Source organism: Saxophila tyrrhenica (assembly GCF_035928015.1).
Source record: "Saxophila tyrrhenica strain CCFEE 5935 chromosome Unknown scaffold_2, whole genome shotgun sequence".
NCBI lineage: Eukaryota > Fungi > Ascomycota > Dothideomycetes > Mycosphaerellales > Extremaceae > Saxophila > Saxophila tyrrhenica.
In genome coordinates, this window is record NW_027041734.1 from 147,701 (window position 1) to 163,413 (window position 15,713).

Below are 15,713 nucleotides of genomic sequence, written 5' to 3' on the forward strand. Positions count from 1 at the left end.
CGATGAGCTCTCAGCCCTCCAGATCTCAATCCTCCTGGCCAGCCGCTTCTAGTAGCCTCGCTGCATACGACTCGTCATCGCTGAGCAGTTTCCACTGGCAAGCCAGCTCTTCGTCCTACCAACTCGTGCCATCGGAGAGCTCAGCACCGGCGTCAAGAAGCGATTTCGCAGAGTCTAGCAGTCTAGCCTACTATGGATCGTCATCCTTTTCTAGCTATGCTTGGAGTGCTTCGGCTTCGGCTTCATCTCAATGGAGTGCGTCACAGAGCTCGATGCCTGCATCACGGAGCTCGTCCATGTCCGCTTCCTTCTCTAGACCATTCCCTTACGGGTCTTCATCAAGCATCTACTGGCAGTCGTCCGCGTCGAACCCGTGGAGCGTGTCCCAAAGCGCCAGTGCCAGTGTAACAAGCTCGGCTTCCTATGGATCCTCTGCGAGTGCCGTTGCGTACGGATCTTCGTCAGGGTCAAGCTTTTACTGGCGATCGTCTGCATCCTCGAACCCATGGAGCGTGTCTCATAGCGCCAGTGTAAGCATGACAAGCTCAGCAGCCTATGCATCATCAGCGAGTGCTGTTGCGTACGGATCTTCGTCTGGCTCAAGCTTATACTGGCAATCTTCCCAATCTTCCGGTCTTTGGAGTGCGTCGCAAAGCTCTGCGCCTTCAATGTCATCACTACCTGCGGCGTCTCAAAGCTCATATCTGGCTTATGGGTCCAGCGCCAGCTCGTCATGGATATCCTCTTCATCATCCAACCCTTGGGTGGTCTCGATCAGTTCCGCGCCCTCAAGCGCTTCGAATTCATTCGCCGCTTCCACATCATCGAGATGGGAAAGTCAATCCTCGCAGTCATGGAGTGAGTCGTCGATGTCCGGAAGCCTGGTGCCATATCCATCTGCCTCGTCGCAACCCTGGAGCCAATCTTCCGCATCAATCTCGCAGAGCTGGGGCGCCTCATCAGTGTCTGGAAGTTTAGCCGCATATGCATCTTCTTCCTCGCAATACTGGAGCCAATCTTCTGCGTACCCATCATCCTCGCAAAGTTGGAGCGCCTCTTCGGTTTCAGGAAGCCTGGTGGCATACGCTTCCTCCTCTCAATACTGGAGTCAGTCTTCTGGCCTCAGCAGCGCCGTGCCTTCAGCCTCCTCCGCACTACCTTTGCAGTCGTCGGAGATCGTGATGCACCCGTCTTCTTCGTCGGGCTTTGCGGCGCCTTCTGGTTCTTCGATTGATGCATCTCTGAGCGCGAGCGCATCATTGTCCTCATCTGCATCGCTAAGCTCCCAAGTGGTTTCATCTTCACTACACGCTATATCAAGTTCCGAGATAGCCAATTCCTTCTCACAACACGTCCCGCTGAGCTCTAGCATGGCAGCCTCGTCTTCAGCGCTGCCCAGTCCAGCAGAGGCCATCTCATCATCTGCTTCCGCACATGCCAGTTCGTCGGCACAATCAATGAGCTCTGGGTGGATCGTGCCGTCCGCGTCCGGTCCGGTTAGCTCACAATCCAGTTCGAATGGACCCGTCCCCAGCATCAGCAGCGGCGCTGTGGGCTCATCTTCGCAGGTCGGCAGTAGCTCGTCCTGGGTCATCTCCTCCTCACAGTATCCCTCGCAGCCCAGTGCGAGCGAAGCTGTTCCGCGCAGCAGCATATTTTTGAGCGCATCCGCTTCAGCCCATCCTTCTTCAAGGCTGGGATCCACTTCATCCGTTCCTTCCGGATCGTCAATCCATGGTGGACCGTCGTCCTCTCTCCCCTGGCCAGCAGCATCAAGCAGTGTCTCCAATGGAGCTGGCTCTTCGTTCTTGCAGTCCAGCCACGCCCAGTCATCCTCGGAGGCAGTGATGTCCTCTTCTCTGCCGACGCTGTCCTCTTCGCCTGGCATTCCGTCTTCCTCGAACTTGGGATCCAGCGATCATGCCTCCTCAACGCGCATCCCTGAGAGCAGTGCGCCGGCCATCTATAGCAGTCTTTCCGCTTCAGCAGGGCCATCATCCGGCTCTTCGGAACCTGTGTTAAGCTCTTCTGCTTCGGTCCCGGTGTATCCATCGATGAGCAGCGGACAATCATTCTCGAGCTCCTCACACTCTATTCCAGTCGAACCTCATTCCAGCTCGGCAGCGGTGTTCAGCAGCTCAAGTTTTGCCCCTGCCTATTCGGTCTCTTCGAACGCTCCGAGCTCTTCGTCGGCGCCTGTGACTTATCCCGCACCGCCGCCGCACGAAACATGCACCACCAGGACGCTCACTTATCCGGTAACTACGACCTACACTACCAAGGAACCATGCCCGACTAAGCCTTCGTCGACTACCACACGTACCATCACGACATCGTACATGACAACTGTGACGACGACAATCACTTTCACTGTTTACCCAACGCCACCAGCAGGGCCTCATGGTGGCCAGCCATCATACCCACATGGCCCGGGAAAGCCAGTATATGGTGACCACAGCCAGCCACCAAAAGGCTATCCAGTGGAGCCCAACCATGGTCAGCCAGCCCAAGGACCTCACATGGAACCCAGCCACGGGCAGCCACCGAAGACCAACCCAGGCCACCCATCTAGCCCAATAGGTGCCGAGCATCACCCCGCTGGTCCAGCTGAGCACTCTGGCGGTCGGCCCTGGTGGTACACGTGGACTCCATCTTGGGAGCCAAGCAATGGCAGCAACAAGCCAGATGGCGAAGATCACAAGAGTCATTTCAGTGGTCACAAGAATGGCACCATCGGCAACTCCTATGGATCCACGAACGGCACCTTCAACGTCCCCAACAAAGAACATCCCGAAGGGCAATACACCCACGACGGTCCTGCCCAGGAGTCTGAATCCGGCCCAACCAGCTGGTTTGCCAAATTCTTCGACTCCTGGTGGAAGCCAGCCGGTGAGCAGGGTCGCGAGCAGCATCCTCGTGGCGGTTGGTAAAGACCTGCGAAGAGATGGTGTGGAACGAGAGTGTGGATCGAGATGTCTTCTGTGGACTGTGGGCAGGTCGTCAGCAGCCTTCACCGAATGTTCGACCATGGCGAGATAGAGACACGGGGCACAAATAGCCATCAGCTCACATAATCGTAGTACCGTTCATAATGTATACACGTAGCATGATCTGTCCTTGCGCTCTCTGTGATAGCAGACTCTCATTTCTACATCATGGCTTGATTCACTTGGATCGAGCCTTGAGCGCCATGATGGTGATGAGTTGTTTCGATACTACTGCAGCCCCAGAAGCAAAGCTTGCGATGGAATAGACCTCTCGAGTACTCGTCCATGGGAAACGCATCTTGAGCCATGGATCATGGAGAATTCTCATCGAGGAGAAGCACCTGCTCCAGTTTCGATAGGAGCGTAGCTGAACCAGAACACCTGAGCAGATCGTCATGTCTGCAGAAAGCTGTCATCTAACCGCATTCAGGCCTTCTTCCCTTTCTGTCGTCTATCTCGTACATTACAACCACTCGTCACCAATCGCCAGCTCGCCATCCGGGTAACTGCGGTTACGTCCGTTGGGCAGCTCTGTTTCCCGTACCACACTGCTCCGTGGGTAGCCGAGCGGAAGCGCTGTCTTCAAGTACGAGCCCAACGACTGGTCTGGGTACGTCCGATGAGGGAAGCCCACGACCGGCACAAGACCATCTGTGAGCTGCCTCCTCACGTCTTGACGGCTGATGGTGATAGAACCATCCTTTTGACGAACCAGCTTGACATCTCGGAACTTACTGTAGTCGTAGTACGGCACATCGGGTGGACGCAACTTTCCGTCTGCTTGTCTCGGGCGTAGAGAAGCTTCGATCCAGACAGTTCTGATGTGCTCGAGGCCCTCCGAATGCAGTGTTGTCATGAATTCACGGTAGACCTTGTCGTAAAGCCGGTTCGTAGCGTCAAGCTCTCCGGTACCAAAGTGGTCATGGCGGAAGTCCAGGAACGAGCGTAGGTGATGGGGCTGGAGTTCGTCTTCGTACACAACGTCGGTCACGCTTGTAAATGGGTCAAGTCCAAGTTCAAAGTAATCGGTGCCGCGGTACTTCCAGAAGAAGTTCCACAAGACGTTGCCTGACAGAATCAGAGTTTCGAGGTGCTTGAACTGCCGTAGGTTCTTGTAGAAGTCGTTGCGCTAGAGACATCTGAGTTAGTACGTGGACTGCGGAGAAAAGAGTAGATGAACGAGCGTACCTTAACCCGGGTTCCTGATCTGTAGTCGAGCGGTAGCGGTGGTTCCGCCAGCTGCCCTCTGACGCCGAGTTTCTTGAGAATGACGTGCTGTGATAGCGCTTCGACGACTACAAGGGTATTAGCAGAGCAGGATTACACAGCTCAGATTGCCACACCTACCGTTCCATGTGGTTTGAGTCCAGAAACAAGCCATCTCGAAGTGCTCCAGGGGGAACTTAGCAGGTTGTGGAGAAGCCTCGCCACCCTGAGATATGGCGAGTAGGGTCTCGGGTAGTCGAGTGTTGGTGCGGAAGTCATTGTAATGATCGTATCCGACTACTGCCATGAGCCCTGGGCAGTAGTGCGCACCAAAGCCACAGAAGATGCCCAATTGAGCTTCGGTGACCGGCAGCTTACTCAATGGCTCGGTATCATTGAAATGGTTCTCAAAAGCTTCGCGGAAGGTGTCCTGGGCCCAGGAGTACAGGGGAAGGTTGAACAGTAGGGTTTTGAGCTGCGGGAGGCGACTGATGAGCTGGACGAATGCCGTTGCAAAAGCTCTGCTTGGTAAGGATTTGTCGAGACGACGGGGAAAGTCGAAAGTTAGCGACCTAGCAGCGCATTGAATCAGCTTATAGCCCAAGGACGGAAGTGTCCTTGGCTGCTCACCTGACATTTATGGCAGTGTGCGTCACCAGTCTACTATTCTTCTGGACCATATCGAAAACCTGCTTTTCCGGAAGCACGTAGTCGGTCTTAAGGTTCTCCGTCTCATGGGTGAATGTGTAGCAACCATCCTCCATGGGAAAGCTTCTGATTCGAAGGTGCTGGTGGAGCAACTTCTGGGCTCGTATTCTCAACTTGCTGCACGTTTTGGCGAGGTTGAGAAGGTGACAGATGCCAGACTTATGGTAGTCTGGCTGAGTGCACTCGTGCTTGCAGGGACGACAGGGAGCGGCTACGTCGACGGTGAAGGCGATGATCGAGTCGACAAGCCCGATGGGCAGCACCTCTGTGAGATACGGTCGTGGTGTATAAGATGAACCTGCGGAGCTCGTATCTGCATTGTCTAGGGATCTGGCGGCTGTCAGTGGTCATGCTTGGATACATACATGGAGGTGATGGAATGAAGTTACGGAGACATACTGGACGCTGCAAACAGCAGCTGGTTGTGTCACAATTGCATCTGGCTCGGTGAGCGGTGGTGTGGTATCGCCGCTCCGAACCACCGACTCGAAGCTGTCGTGCGCCATCTCGGCGCTGTGTCGCACGGTGTGAACGGGATAGAGACAGATTAGGTGAGAACTACCGCCATGCAGCACGGGTGCAGAGGTATCTGCGAAGCAAAATCTGGTGAGCTTCAAAGCATAGCCGGTGCGTAGAGGCCACGTGGGTCGTTAGACCCAATGGGGCAGGAGGCAAGCATGTGACCGGCCAACCTTACCTCATTTCTGCTTTTGATATCAGCCTCACAGTGGCGCATTCGTGGTATGAACTGTGCTAACCGCCTCGAAAAGAAAAAGCAAGAGATCACCAACATTGAGTTCAATATTCCACCATTACTGTTCACAAACTCAAGCACCTCTAAACTGATCAATCAACCCGCCAACCAGGCCCCTCCTCCTCGCATGCTGGCGATTGTTATCCACGCCCGTCGCACGTCCAGCTTCACCCTCCATCCTCCTCCTGAGAGTATCATAACGCTCTTTCTGCTCGCTGGCGCCAATGACCCATCCCGGCACTCTCCACCTCGCCGCCCCAGGCAGGATCTCTCTCCTGTAAGCGAATCCAATGATCCAGCCGATCGCCGCCGCAATCGCCGAGCCAGGCAGCTGCGAGAGCGCAAGCTGCATTGGCAGGAGGTAGGAGGTCGACTTGGACGTGAGCATGAGTCCGTACTCCTGGTTTGGCGAAGTGCCGGTGGGTAGGCTGCTCGAGACGCGGTATTTGTAGATATACGGGACAGCCGCGTGATACTGTGCCAGCAGCGCAAACACAATCGCTGTTGGTCCCGCAGGGAGGTAGTTGATATGGCCGAAGCTAAGCGGGCGGATAACGGCGGCGAGGAGGATTGGAGGGAGCAGGGTAGTGTATGGAAAGGTTGAGAAGATGAATGACTATCGTACCTACCTTGTCAGCCGATGCTATCCAGCAGCTGCTTGTTATGGGTGGTGTTCCTGGCGTACAGCAAACTTCCTACTCCCCCATAGCCGCTCCACCACTCGCAATTGGTAGAAGGTCATTGCTGCGAACAGCACTTCGGCGCTATTGGTATAGCATAGCTGCCAGGTAAAGAGGCGCCAGAATTGCCAGTAGCTAAACAGGTGGGGTTGCGGTTGGATCCAGAAGTAGTATTTCGTATCTGTCAGGCTGGCGAGGAATGCGGCGATAACTGTACCGAAGACAAGGAAGCGGGTGATGGGGGCGTTGGTAAAGCCGGAGGCGAGCATGGTGGTGTTGAAAGTGTGGTGTTACAGCATCGTTGGTACATGTCCCCTCGCGGCATGTTCTCGATCAGCGCATGTGGAGAAAGTTTGGGTCGGCTATTCATGCCATTGTCACCATCAGGATTTGCGTGCTTGGCATGCTTGTGCGGACTTCAAGTGAGGTCGTTGATATTGATCCCTTCTTCTAGGTCTTCGCGAACTCTTCAAACGCGGCGAACACAGTCATGAGGCGTTCGACCTGGCTATCAACCGCGCTCAATGAGCAGTATGCTGCTTCTTGACCACTTCAGCCTTCCGCGCACTCGAAGAAGCGACAGTCCACCGCAGTGATGGCCTGCTGCACTTCTAGGTTCGAATATCTGTGAGGCCGCTGGTACAGGGTTTTTTGAGACCGCCTTGACGAGCGAGAGAGCTTCTCAGCTTACTGAGGCCCCGAAGACCATCCTTGCGGATCAAGGAGAGATCTACCGACGCGCTCATTTTCGAGAAAGAAGAGAGAATAGAGAAGACAGCCACACTGTGAAGCGACTGTACCAGGGTTTTCAGGCTGAACTATGCCGAAAGATGTTGTGGTGATGCACGAGGACAAGCGCGTTGCAATGACAATGATGAAATATGTTTAAGGAGGGAAACATACAGGTAAGAAGGTCGCAGAGGAGAACACCTCCTGAACACACATCTGGCTGTGATGCTCGAGCACATGAGACCTCTGTGGGCATAATGTGGTGTGATGTTGATTGCGTGAGGGAGCGGCAGTGATGTGCGCGACGTTGCGACCTTCGGCCGATCCTCGCTTCGCCATGGTGGCATACCGGACGACGGCATCGACGACCTGCCCTCAAAACCCCCCCCCGGACCCAGCAGAACAATACGAGCACCCCAATTGCGAATACAAAATGAACAACCGACGCCTGCCATGCACACCCATGACACTTTGCTGGCTCCGGGTGCGGAAAATGCATTTCGCAGCATTTATATATTTTTCCAGTATTCCTTACATCAATCGATCATGCTAGCTTCAGCAAATGGGCAAAGCTTCTCCGGTTGAGACGTCCTCAAGCTGCAACAGCCAGCGTTCCTACTTCGGTGGGTGACAGCCTATGGTTCCCTTGCGATGCTAAGGCGTCCGAATCGCGAGAGTCACAACCAGCGCTTGCCTCGTGATGAAAGCTCAAGCCGAATACTGCAGAATGCGCTGTTCTGTTTAAATAGTCTGGCGAACCTACCCGGAGAACTTTTTTGCACTTTTTTGGAGTTCGATTCTGATTGGGAAAAGGTGGGTTCATGCAAATGCCTAAACGGTAAGGACGACACCTCTTTTAAATGACTTTCTACGACTGCTGACACTGAGACTATGCTCATTCTTCTCACGAATGTTGACATGTTTCAGGTTCACCACACACGAGCGATGGTTTTGATAGCGTGGTGGCCCCGTTTACGACCACTTCCGATGTCTTCACCGGTCTCCCTTGCGCTCCCAACCCCCGAGACTGAGTACAACCTTCCATTTCGATCGCATCATTCATTCTTCGCCGCCTTCTCCACGCGATGATTTTCGAACGGCTACGATCCAAATCTATTCTTCACAAGTTCGCATCGAAAACTCTCTCGCAGCTCTCGCGCAGCACCCATTCATCACACCGACCGAAGCGCGAGCCTGGGCTACCCCCTGTCGATCCACCCGAGCGCATGAGCGACCTAACATTACGCACGACATCGCAAGTGTGGGCCGCATAATTGCCAGCACCACCACTTCAATGATTCGGCATTGCGCAGCCGCGGCTCTGCGAGACTGCACTCCTTCGCTCGTCAGCTCGGTGGCGTTCACCGTTTGCGCATCTTCTAACGGCGGCCAGAGACAATGAGTACGGGTGAACCGTGAAGCGATGATACCCGGCGCACGACAATGGTCTGAGGAGCAGCCATCTAAACCATCGCAGGAGCAAGGCGTGAGGACCGTTTAGTCGCTTGCAGGCGTCCGGAAAGCCTGTTGCGTCGCCGCCAGCACAAGCTCAAGACGGCATGGTTTCGGACGCAGGCTTAGGAACGAGCTGCGTGACCTGCTCCAAGCTCACATGCTACTCTGCCACTACAGCTGCGTTGACTTTGCGGAGGAGACGGGGGACGAAGACACTTTTTGGACGTTCGGAAACAATACTCGAGCAACGGGCACGGTTTGTCGGCCAGATAGCTTAGATAATAAGCTTTCTCTTAATACTATATTTACCTGTTTATAATGGTGTAGGTAGCGGAGGAGGGAATATAACATTAATAACCTCTACTATCCCGCAAAGCGTCCGAACTTTTGGTAGAGACCTCTGAAGCCTGAAGCAGCCGCCGACTCTAGCTTCAGGCACCAGAGTTGACCAGATGGTCCCGCATATATTCTCTGCCGGCTTCGATCTAAGGTCCCACGACACTCAGGCACAAAGCGGTCCTGAACTCTCCCTCCCTCTCTCTCATTCTTGCTTTTGCTCTACGAATCGCTTTAGAAAAGCCGAGACCAAATGGGTTCTACGATGATGAACATGCTTTCGCGGCTCTGGGGCGCATTCAGCTCTGCGGAGACAGCGTCGGGCGATGAGAGCAGTTACATCGAGCCCTCGCCGGTGCCTGTCGAGCTTGTCCCGCGCATGTGGGAGAATGAAAGAACATTCACCCTTGAGACGCCTCTATCGACTAGCCGCCCTCCAACTACCGATGAAGGCCCCATGCTGTATCTTCAGACCAGCTGTGCTGCTATAGCGAACTACTGCTTCCTGGGACGACGCTCGACGACTTCCAAGGATAACGACGGCAGGCTGAGATTGTATCTGGACAATGACCAGTATCTGGAGGTCTGTTTGCGCATGAGACGCTGCGGTGCTGTCAGGGTCAACCCGAAACGCTATGCACACGGAGAGTGCTGCGATGCTGCGCTTGGAAACCAACTAAACAGGAGCCGATACATATTCGGCTGGCCAGAGAGTACGAGCTTGACGAGTGACGATAGCTTTCGAAAAGAGCCTGTCTGGGTCTCCCACATCTTTCGCAAAGCCGAAGCCCTACTCCCGAGACAGGTCTATCCCTGGGAAGGCATGGAGGGCTTCGTGGGAGCAGACTGGCTTGCCCGCTCCCCGACTATGGAGGAGTACTGCTCGAGACTTCAGGTTCATGGGGGCGTGTACTACAGTGATGTCTCGAAGTGCCCACAGGCAAGAGAGTTAGGTCTGGTGAGTCCAGCGGCCAGTGTGGACGAGGTGTGATGGTGCTCTTGGATTATGGTCATGTCGGCGCTCGAGGGGCCGCGTCTTTGGCTGCGTAAAGTGCCTGATGAGCACAATACTGGGACCTGGGATGGTGTATTGCATTTAGCCTGCTGAGAGAGCGTCAAGATGAGCTCCGCCTCTCCGAATGCTCGCTGCTCTCAGACACGTCCACAGAATTGTTGTCGTCGTCGCTTGTAGAGTTTCTGCGGATGACGCGCCGTGGTGGAGGAGAGACTTCAATAAAGCTCTGGTAGCTCGAACGGCCGCTCGTGCGAGCCGCGTGTGGGACGCGACTTTTGTGGTATTGCGGACCGCTACATACCGTCCGGACCGTGGCCATCGTTAAATATCAAATAGTGCTCGATGCAGTCATTGTGAGATGGTACCAATGCTCGGTCAATCGTACGCAAAATGTCGTGCATTTGGAAGTCGATGCCCAAGAGCGGACGCAGCGGCAGGTACCTCCGTACGACACAGGAGAAATGCGGAGTAGGGTCTTAGTTTGCATAAGTTCTGCAGCGAGACGAGATGGAGCATGGGAATCGCTGCAGGAACAGTTCTCCAGCGTTCAGATCGTTATTGACGTTGACGTTGACGTGGAACCACTAATCCAGGAATCAGCATCTTTTGGGAGGAGACGTTGACCGACGGTTTCCTCAAGCAGACCCGACCGGATGGAGATCTTCAGCAGTCTTTGCTCGTCGAATCGGCAGCGGAGGCGAGCAGGGGGGTTGGGCCGCCATCTGGGGAGTGCCGGCCCAGTGAGGCGGAACGGGTGGGTAGCGCTGCACGCTAGAGGCATTGGTCGGCGCGCCGGTTGTTGTGATCACAGAAGTATGGTGCCCAATGCATGTTCCATCACACTTCACATCTGTCCTTTTGCTGCTGCTCCTCCTCCACTCCACACGGCCACCATACCCCGACCGCGTTCTTCGACCGACTGGAAGATAGCGACGAGCGCAGCTTTCGCGGATCTCCAGACGCGCTCAATGTGAAACCGGCAGCCGTTTGCGTCGCACATGCCAGCCAACAAGCCACACGTTTAAACACGAATCAGTCGACAATTGTTTCTCCGAAATCACGCGCCCGAACACCGCACGACGTCTCACAACGGACATCGAGAACAATGTCGCAGTCTCGTTGGTGCGAATAGTCGCCAGTCCTGCGGCGCAGCAGTCACGATCCCTCCTGACCGCCAATTCGCAAAGATGGACACCAACGGCGGCACCATGAACGGTGTGGGGCGAGATGGGGCTCCAGACACCTTGTCCGCTTCGCAATATCTGCAGGACAAATTGCTGGAGCGGAGAGCAAAGAATATGCGACCCAAGCGCGTGCGGCAGTCAGACTTTGGACCCAGGAATGGTCGCGACGATGACATCTTCTTCAACGAGGCAGAGGAGAGCAGGCGTGGCGGGAGCAGGGCGTTCGACAGTTCACCGTTGACAGCTGGATCGCGGCGGGGCTCGGAGATGGGGGAGAGCAATGGAAGGAAGCGAGCACCAGGAGCAAGGGATCTAAATGAGCAAATGGATCGCTTGACGAAGCAGAACTTTGCCCTGAAGCTGGAGCTTGATCACCGAAGGGAGAGCACGACGAAGTTGCAGGAGCAGATCGAGAGCATGCGGATGCAGGTCGAACGGGCTGAGCAGTTGGAGCAGGAACATGCCGAGCTACTACGGATTAATAGTCAGCTAGTAGAGGAGCTGGAGAAGCGTGACAAGGCTGTCGAGGAGGCTATGGACATCATCTGTGATCTGGAGGACAAGGTCGCGGATATGGAGGACAGGCGCAGCGCGACCAGGCCTTCGACGGCAAACGCAGACTCTGGGTACGCCGGTACCGAGACACATGAGCCAGTCCCGCCGTCCTCACCGCCGGAGCCAATCTCACACCCAAAGACTCCGCATGTGAAGCAACGCCAGCCTCCACCTGCCGCATCAGCTGCTGCAACCAAGCTGCTCGGCGCTGTCAACGGCCCGACACCGGCTCGTCCTAGGAGGGAGCCGCACATTCTGAGCCAGAAGAAGCCGAGCACTCATGCTCTTCGCAGCGTCTATCTCGAGACCTCGCAGGCATTGCATCCGGTTCAAAGCTTCAACTCCTTGCTGACTCGTAGAGAGAGTAAGCTGGAAGACGAAGAAGCGGTGTTGGACTCGCCAAGATTGAGCGTGCTGAGTGAGAGCAGCTTTCCATCTATCTACAGCCCGAAGGAGCAGACCAGCCCGGACAAGTGCGCCTGGGAAGGTGATGCAGACGACATGACGGTGTCACCACACGGACCATCGGCACACCTGCGGCAGGATAGTATCAAGCGGGTAAGCCAGTGGATGGAGGAACGCGACCAGGTGACCGACACACCGTCAAAATCCAACCACATATCGCCACCCATCTCGCAGTTCGCCGGACTTGATCTGCAGCCGTCGTCTCCGATTAAGCGTCCAGTCGATACTGCGCAGTTTCAGTCTCTGGCGAAGACCTTGTCAAACGACACCGCTACGACATCCAAGTCTTCCGACAGCATGCAGAATGGCGTCTCCTACATCAAGCCGTTCCCAATCCGGACAGAAAGGCAGCTGCAGCCGATGAAGGAGTCGCGGCCAACCAGTTTCGCCGGGCCAATGTTTGGTGAGCCTCTGCTGCCTCCAACTCCTGACAGTGCAAGCACTCGCATGCTGCGTGCCTCTCGGTCAAGCATTGCGAACGACGACAGGAGCTTGCTCGATACGACACCGATACCTGTGAAGGGCTATGATGCGTTGGAGCCCAACGTCCGCACCGCTCCTCGTCAATTTCGTTCGTCTGTGGAACTGCACAGTGCTTATGAGTCATTCGTACAGCGCCAGAACGACGAAGCTTACGAGGGCGTAGACGAGGAGGATGAGGTGGAAGAGCGTCCAGAGACTGCGCGTGGCCTGGGTGGCGACTACGACTTTCCGGACGGCAGCTCGCTCATCATGGGCACACCCAGTCGATTTCTCAAGCACGTCCAGTCGCCCTCGCCCCTCACCACCACGAATGCGACAGACTTTGCGTCGACGAAGGCCACGCGCTTCGAGCCGCGACGGCGCCAGTCGAGCTCAGAAGTGACGGCGAGCACTCGCAAGCCAAGCATGACGAGAGCAGAGACGAGCCCAGTGGTCATTCCGACCTACGGCAATAATGCAAAAGCCGAGCGACTGTCATCAAACGGCAGCGTAGCCAGCCCCCGCTCCCAGCATTCCGGCTCCAGCAACCACACCGTCGTGCAGACCATCGAGGAGACTCGCAGCATCTCGCCCGACTTCTCCCACACCCGCTCCAACCTCTCCCACAGCATGACCTCCCCCACCACCTCCCGCTCCCGAACCTCTCCCCCACCAGCCCGCACACTCAGCCAGAAGACTCAATCGTTCTTCAGCCGCATGAGCAACACCAACACCAACAACCCGCGCGACGACCCTCGCCCCAACGAAACCCGGCAGCGCGAGAAGTCGCCCCTCCCAACCCTCACCTCTACCCCATCCTCAGCCTACATCAACGACGTCCCCAAAGAGGCCCGCAGACCCGGTACGAGCCAGAGCAACGACATCAACCGCGCTTTGCAAGCCACGCCGCGACCACCTAGCAGTAGAGAAGGGAGAAGGCCTTCGATGCCCGGACGGAACAACACTGTTCCTGCGCCGCTGAGTGGAAGGAGGGGCAGCGAGGTTGGAGAGGGGGAGAGGAAGAATTTGTTTGCGCGGAGGGGGAGCGTTAAGGCTGGTGTTGATGCAGTGTGCGCGGCGCCTATGGCTGCGAATGGAATAAGTGGTGTCGGGCAAGAAGGTGGGAGTGGAAGTGGAAGTGGAAGTGGGGGTGGGACGGGAAGGATGGGTCTGCAGAGACGACGCGGTAGCATTAGGGAGGCTGTTGGGTCGGCTGCGAGGAGGCCTTGGCGGTGAACGGGTGGAGGGTGAAGGGTAGGAAAATTGATCGTTTGATTACTTTCAGCGAGCGAGCGAGCGAGGATGGGCTTTTGGGGGAGGGGGTTCTAATATGGTTAGATACGGGGCGCGAGCCTTATGATGATTCACGACAGAGGGTAGCGCTAGAAAGCAGATGAGTGGGTATGCATTCATATCAACCAGAATAACGATCAAAGCTTCACAGCCACTCAACGGTCGCTTTCTTTGAGAGGTCTTGGATTGTGTTGGAGAAAGGCGTTGGAGATGTTGTTCCGCCTTGCGGGGCTGGCTTGTCTCCAACGCCGAGGGACAACAACAGCAACATCGCCGGCAAGAATGTCTTGCAAGCATTGTGAGTACCAAGTACCTGGATCCTCTGTGAACAGATCTTAGGGCAATAGCAACTAAGCGTGACAACACCAGATCAAGATGTCGGGAAAGCCGGTTACAGACAACAGGGTGCATGTCGACGAGTCGAAGTTCGCAGAGTTGAAGGATAAGGTCGTTGTGTTGACTGGTAAATACATGTACCCTTTCGATCAAGAACATGAACTTCTGTGGCGATGCTAACGCAGAAGAATAGGTGGTGCCAATGGCAGTACGTTATTCCTCACCTTCCACATCAACCCTGTCCATGAGCCGGGCTCCGCGAACCTCATGGACCATCAGAACTAACCCCATACCACCTCTCAGTCGGCGCATCAACAGTCCACTCCCTCCACGCCGCCGGCGCCCTCCTTGTAATCGGCGACTACGACTCTTCCGCCGGCGAGGAAACCATCGCCTCTCTCCACCCCAGCGCCAACCAACCCATCTTCGTCCAGATCGACGTAAGCAAGTACGCGGACAATATCCGTCTCTTCCGCACGGCGCTGGACAAGTATGGACGAGTGGACCATGCGTTTGCGATTGCGGGGGTGATTGAGAAGGGAAAGTGGTTTGATCCGGGACTGACGGTTGAGACGGTGGAGAAGGAGGAGACGATGGGGACTATGGATGTTAATTTTAAGGTTCGTTTTCTCCTAACTTTTCGCACTAACGGATTCAAAGGGACGGAGAGGGTTGGAAGGTAGCTGATGCGAAGGTATAGGGTGTAGCGTTCTTCACGCGCATCGCGGTGCCGTATCTCAAGCACGACAGGAAGGAGGGCGAGGACAGGAGCATCGTGCTCATTTCGTCAGCGGCCGGGGTGAGGGATAGCCCGGGCTTGTTCATGTATCAGTGTAGTAAGCATGCTGTTATGGGGCTGTTGAGGACGACGAGGAAGATTCTTTGGGAGAGGGATGGAGTACGTTCTACTTTACTTACCTTTGCCACCAAGTGGGCTTGGAGGATTGGTGGTGCTGACGAGTGAACAGATCAGAGTAAACGCCATTTGTCCCGCCCTCTCAGAGACCCAGATGACTGTCACGATTATCGACGAGTTCAAGAAGACGAACCAGGCGATTAATTCTGCTGACGATGTGGCGAAGTATATTATTGGGCTGGGTGTGGCCAAGGAGATGCATGGGAAAGCGGTCTATGGTATGTCCAGACTCAGTGTATGCTCTGACATAGTAGCTGATGTTGGGTGTGTACAGTCGAGGGCGGCAGAGGATGGGAAATCATGGATGGCCTTGATAGGACCATGCCGGCATGGTTGGGAGAGGAGCCCACGAAGCGGTTGAGGCAGCATCTGGAGACTGTGGCTCAGGTCAGTACACCAACTTATCGTGAAGTTGGTGCCGCCACTGACATGCAGGCGTAGGGCGATGGATGGAAGATCCAGTAGACTCTTGGACAGGCTACGAACCTATGCTCATGCTCTTCGTCCGCCTCTTTGATTCTCGTTGTGTCTTCAAGCCGATGGGATGATGCATGATCAGCAACCTCTTTGCTGACTTCTCATCCGTCGATCTTTCTCGCTTGAGACATCCACCGACCAGGTGTTCAGCAGCA

General features: G+C 55.4%; 6 protein-coding genes across 6 annotated transcripts; 4 read left to right on the forward strand and 2 right to left on the reverse strand.

The window, feature by feature from the left end:
• Positions 1 to 733: 733 nt before the first annotated feature.
• Positions 734 to 2,930, forward strand: LTR77_001108 (uncharacterized protein; the record flags this gene model as incomplete). The annotated part of the gene is made up of 2 exons (XM_064798370.1): positions 734 to 858; positions 881 to 2,930. 2 exons carry the CDS (start codon positions 734 to 736, stop codon positions 2,928 to 2,930), a joined length of 2,175 nt encoding a protein of 724 aa, XP_064662697.1.
• Positions 2,931 to 3,450: 520 nt separating this feature from the next.
• Positions 3,451 to 5,407, reverse strand: LTR77_001109 (uncharacterized protein; the record flags this gene model as incomplete). Its single annotated transcript, XM_064798371.1, has 5 exons — positions 3,451 to 4,116; positions 4,176 to 4,282; positions 4,335 to 4,765; positions 4,824 to 5,231; positions 5,301 to 5,407. The coding sequence occupies 5 exons, from the start codon at positions 5,405 to 5,407 to the stop codon at positions 3,451 to 3,453; spliced, it is 1,719 nt and encodes a 572-aa protein (XP_064662698.1).
• A 321-nt stretch (positions 5,408 to 5,728) lies between these two features.
• On the reverse strand, positions 5,729 to 6,604 carry LTR77_001110 (uncharacterized protein; the record flags this gene model as incomplete). The annotated part of the gene is made up of 2 exons (XM_064798372.1): positions 5,729 to 6,271; positions 6,341 to 6,604. 2 exons carry the CDS (start codon positions 6,602 to 6,604, stop codon positions 5,729 to 5,731), a joined length of 807 nt encoding a protein of 268 aa, XP_064662699.1.
• A 2,504-nt stretch (positions 6,605 to 9,108) lies between these two features.
• LTR77_001111 (uncharacterized protein) lies at positions 9,109 to 9,905 on the forward strand (the record flags this gene model as incomplete). Its single annotated transcript, XM_064798373.1, is given in 2 exon segments — positions 9,109 to 9,813; positions 9,831 to 9,905. The coding sequence occupies 2 exon segments, from the start codon at positions 9,109 to 9,111 to the stop codon at positions 9,903 to 9,905; spliced, it is 780 nt and encodes a 259-aa protein (XP_064662700.1).
• Positions 9,906 to 11,057: 1,152 nt separating this feature from the next.
• Positions 11,058 to 13,772, forward strand: LTR77_001112 (uncharacterized protein; the record flags this gene model as incomplete). Its single annotated transcript, XM_064798374.1, has 1 exon — positions 11,058 to 13,772. The coding sequence occupies one exon, from the start codon at positions 11,058 to 11,060 to the stop codon at positions 13,770 to 13,772; it is 2,715 nt and encodes a 904-aa protein (XP_064662701.1).
• Positions 13,773 to 14,204: 432 nt separating this feature from the next.
• Positions 14,205 to 15,546, forward strand: LTR77_001113 (uncharacterized protein; the record flags this gene model as incomplete). Its single annotated transcript, XM_064798375.1, has 6 exons — positions 14,205 to 14,292; positions 14,469 to 14,785; positions 14,866 to 15,063; positions 15,134 to 15,299; positions 15,356 to 15,468; positions 15,523 to 15,546. The coding sequence occupies 6 exons, from the start codon at positions 14,205 to 14,207 to the stop codon at positions 15,544 to 15,546; spliced, it is 906 nt and encodes a 301-aa protein (XP_064662702.1).
• Positions 15,547 to 15,713: the final 167 nt, after the last annotated feature.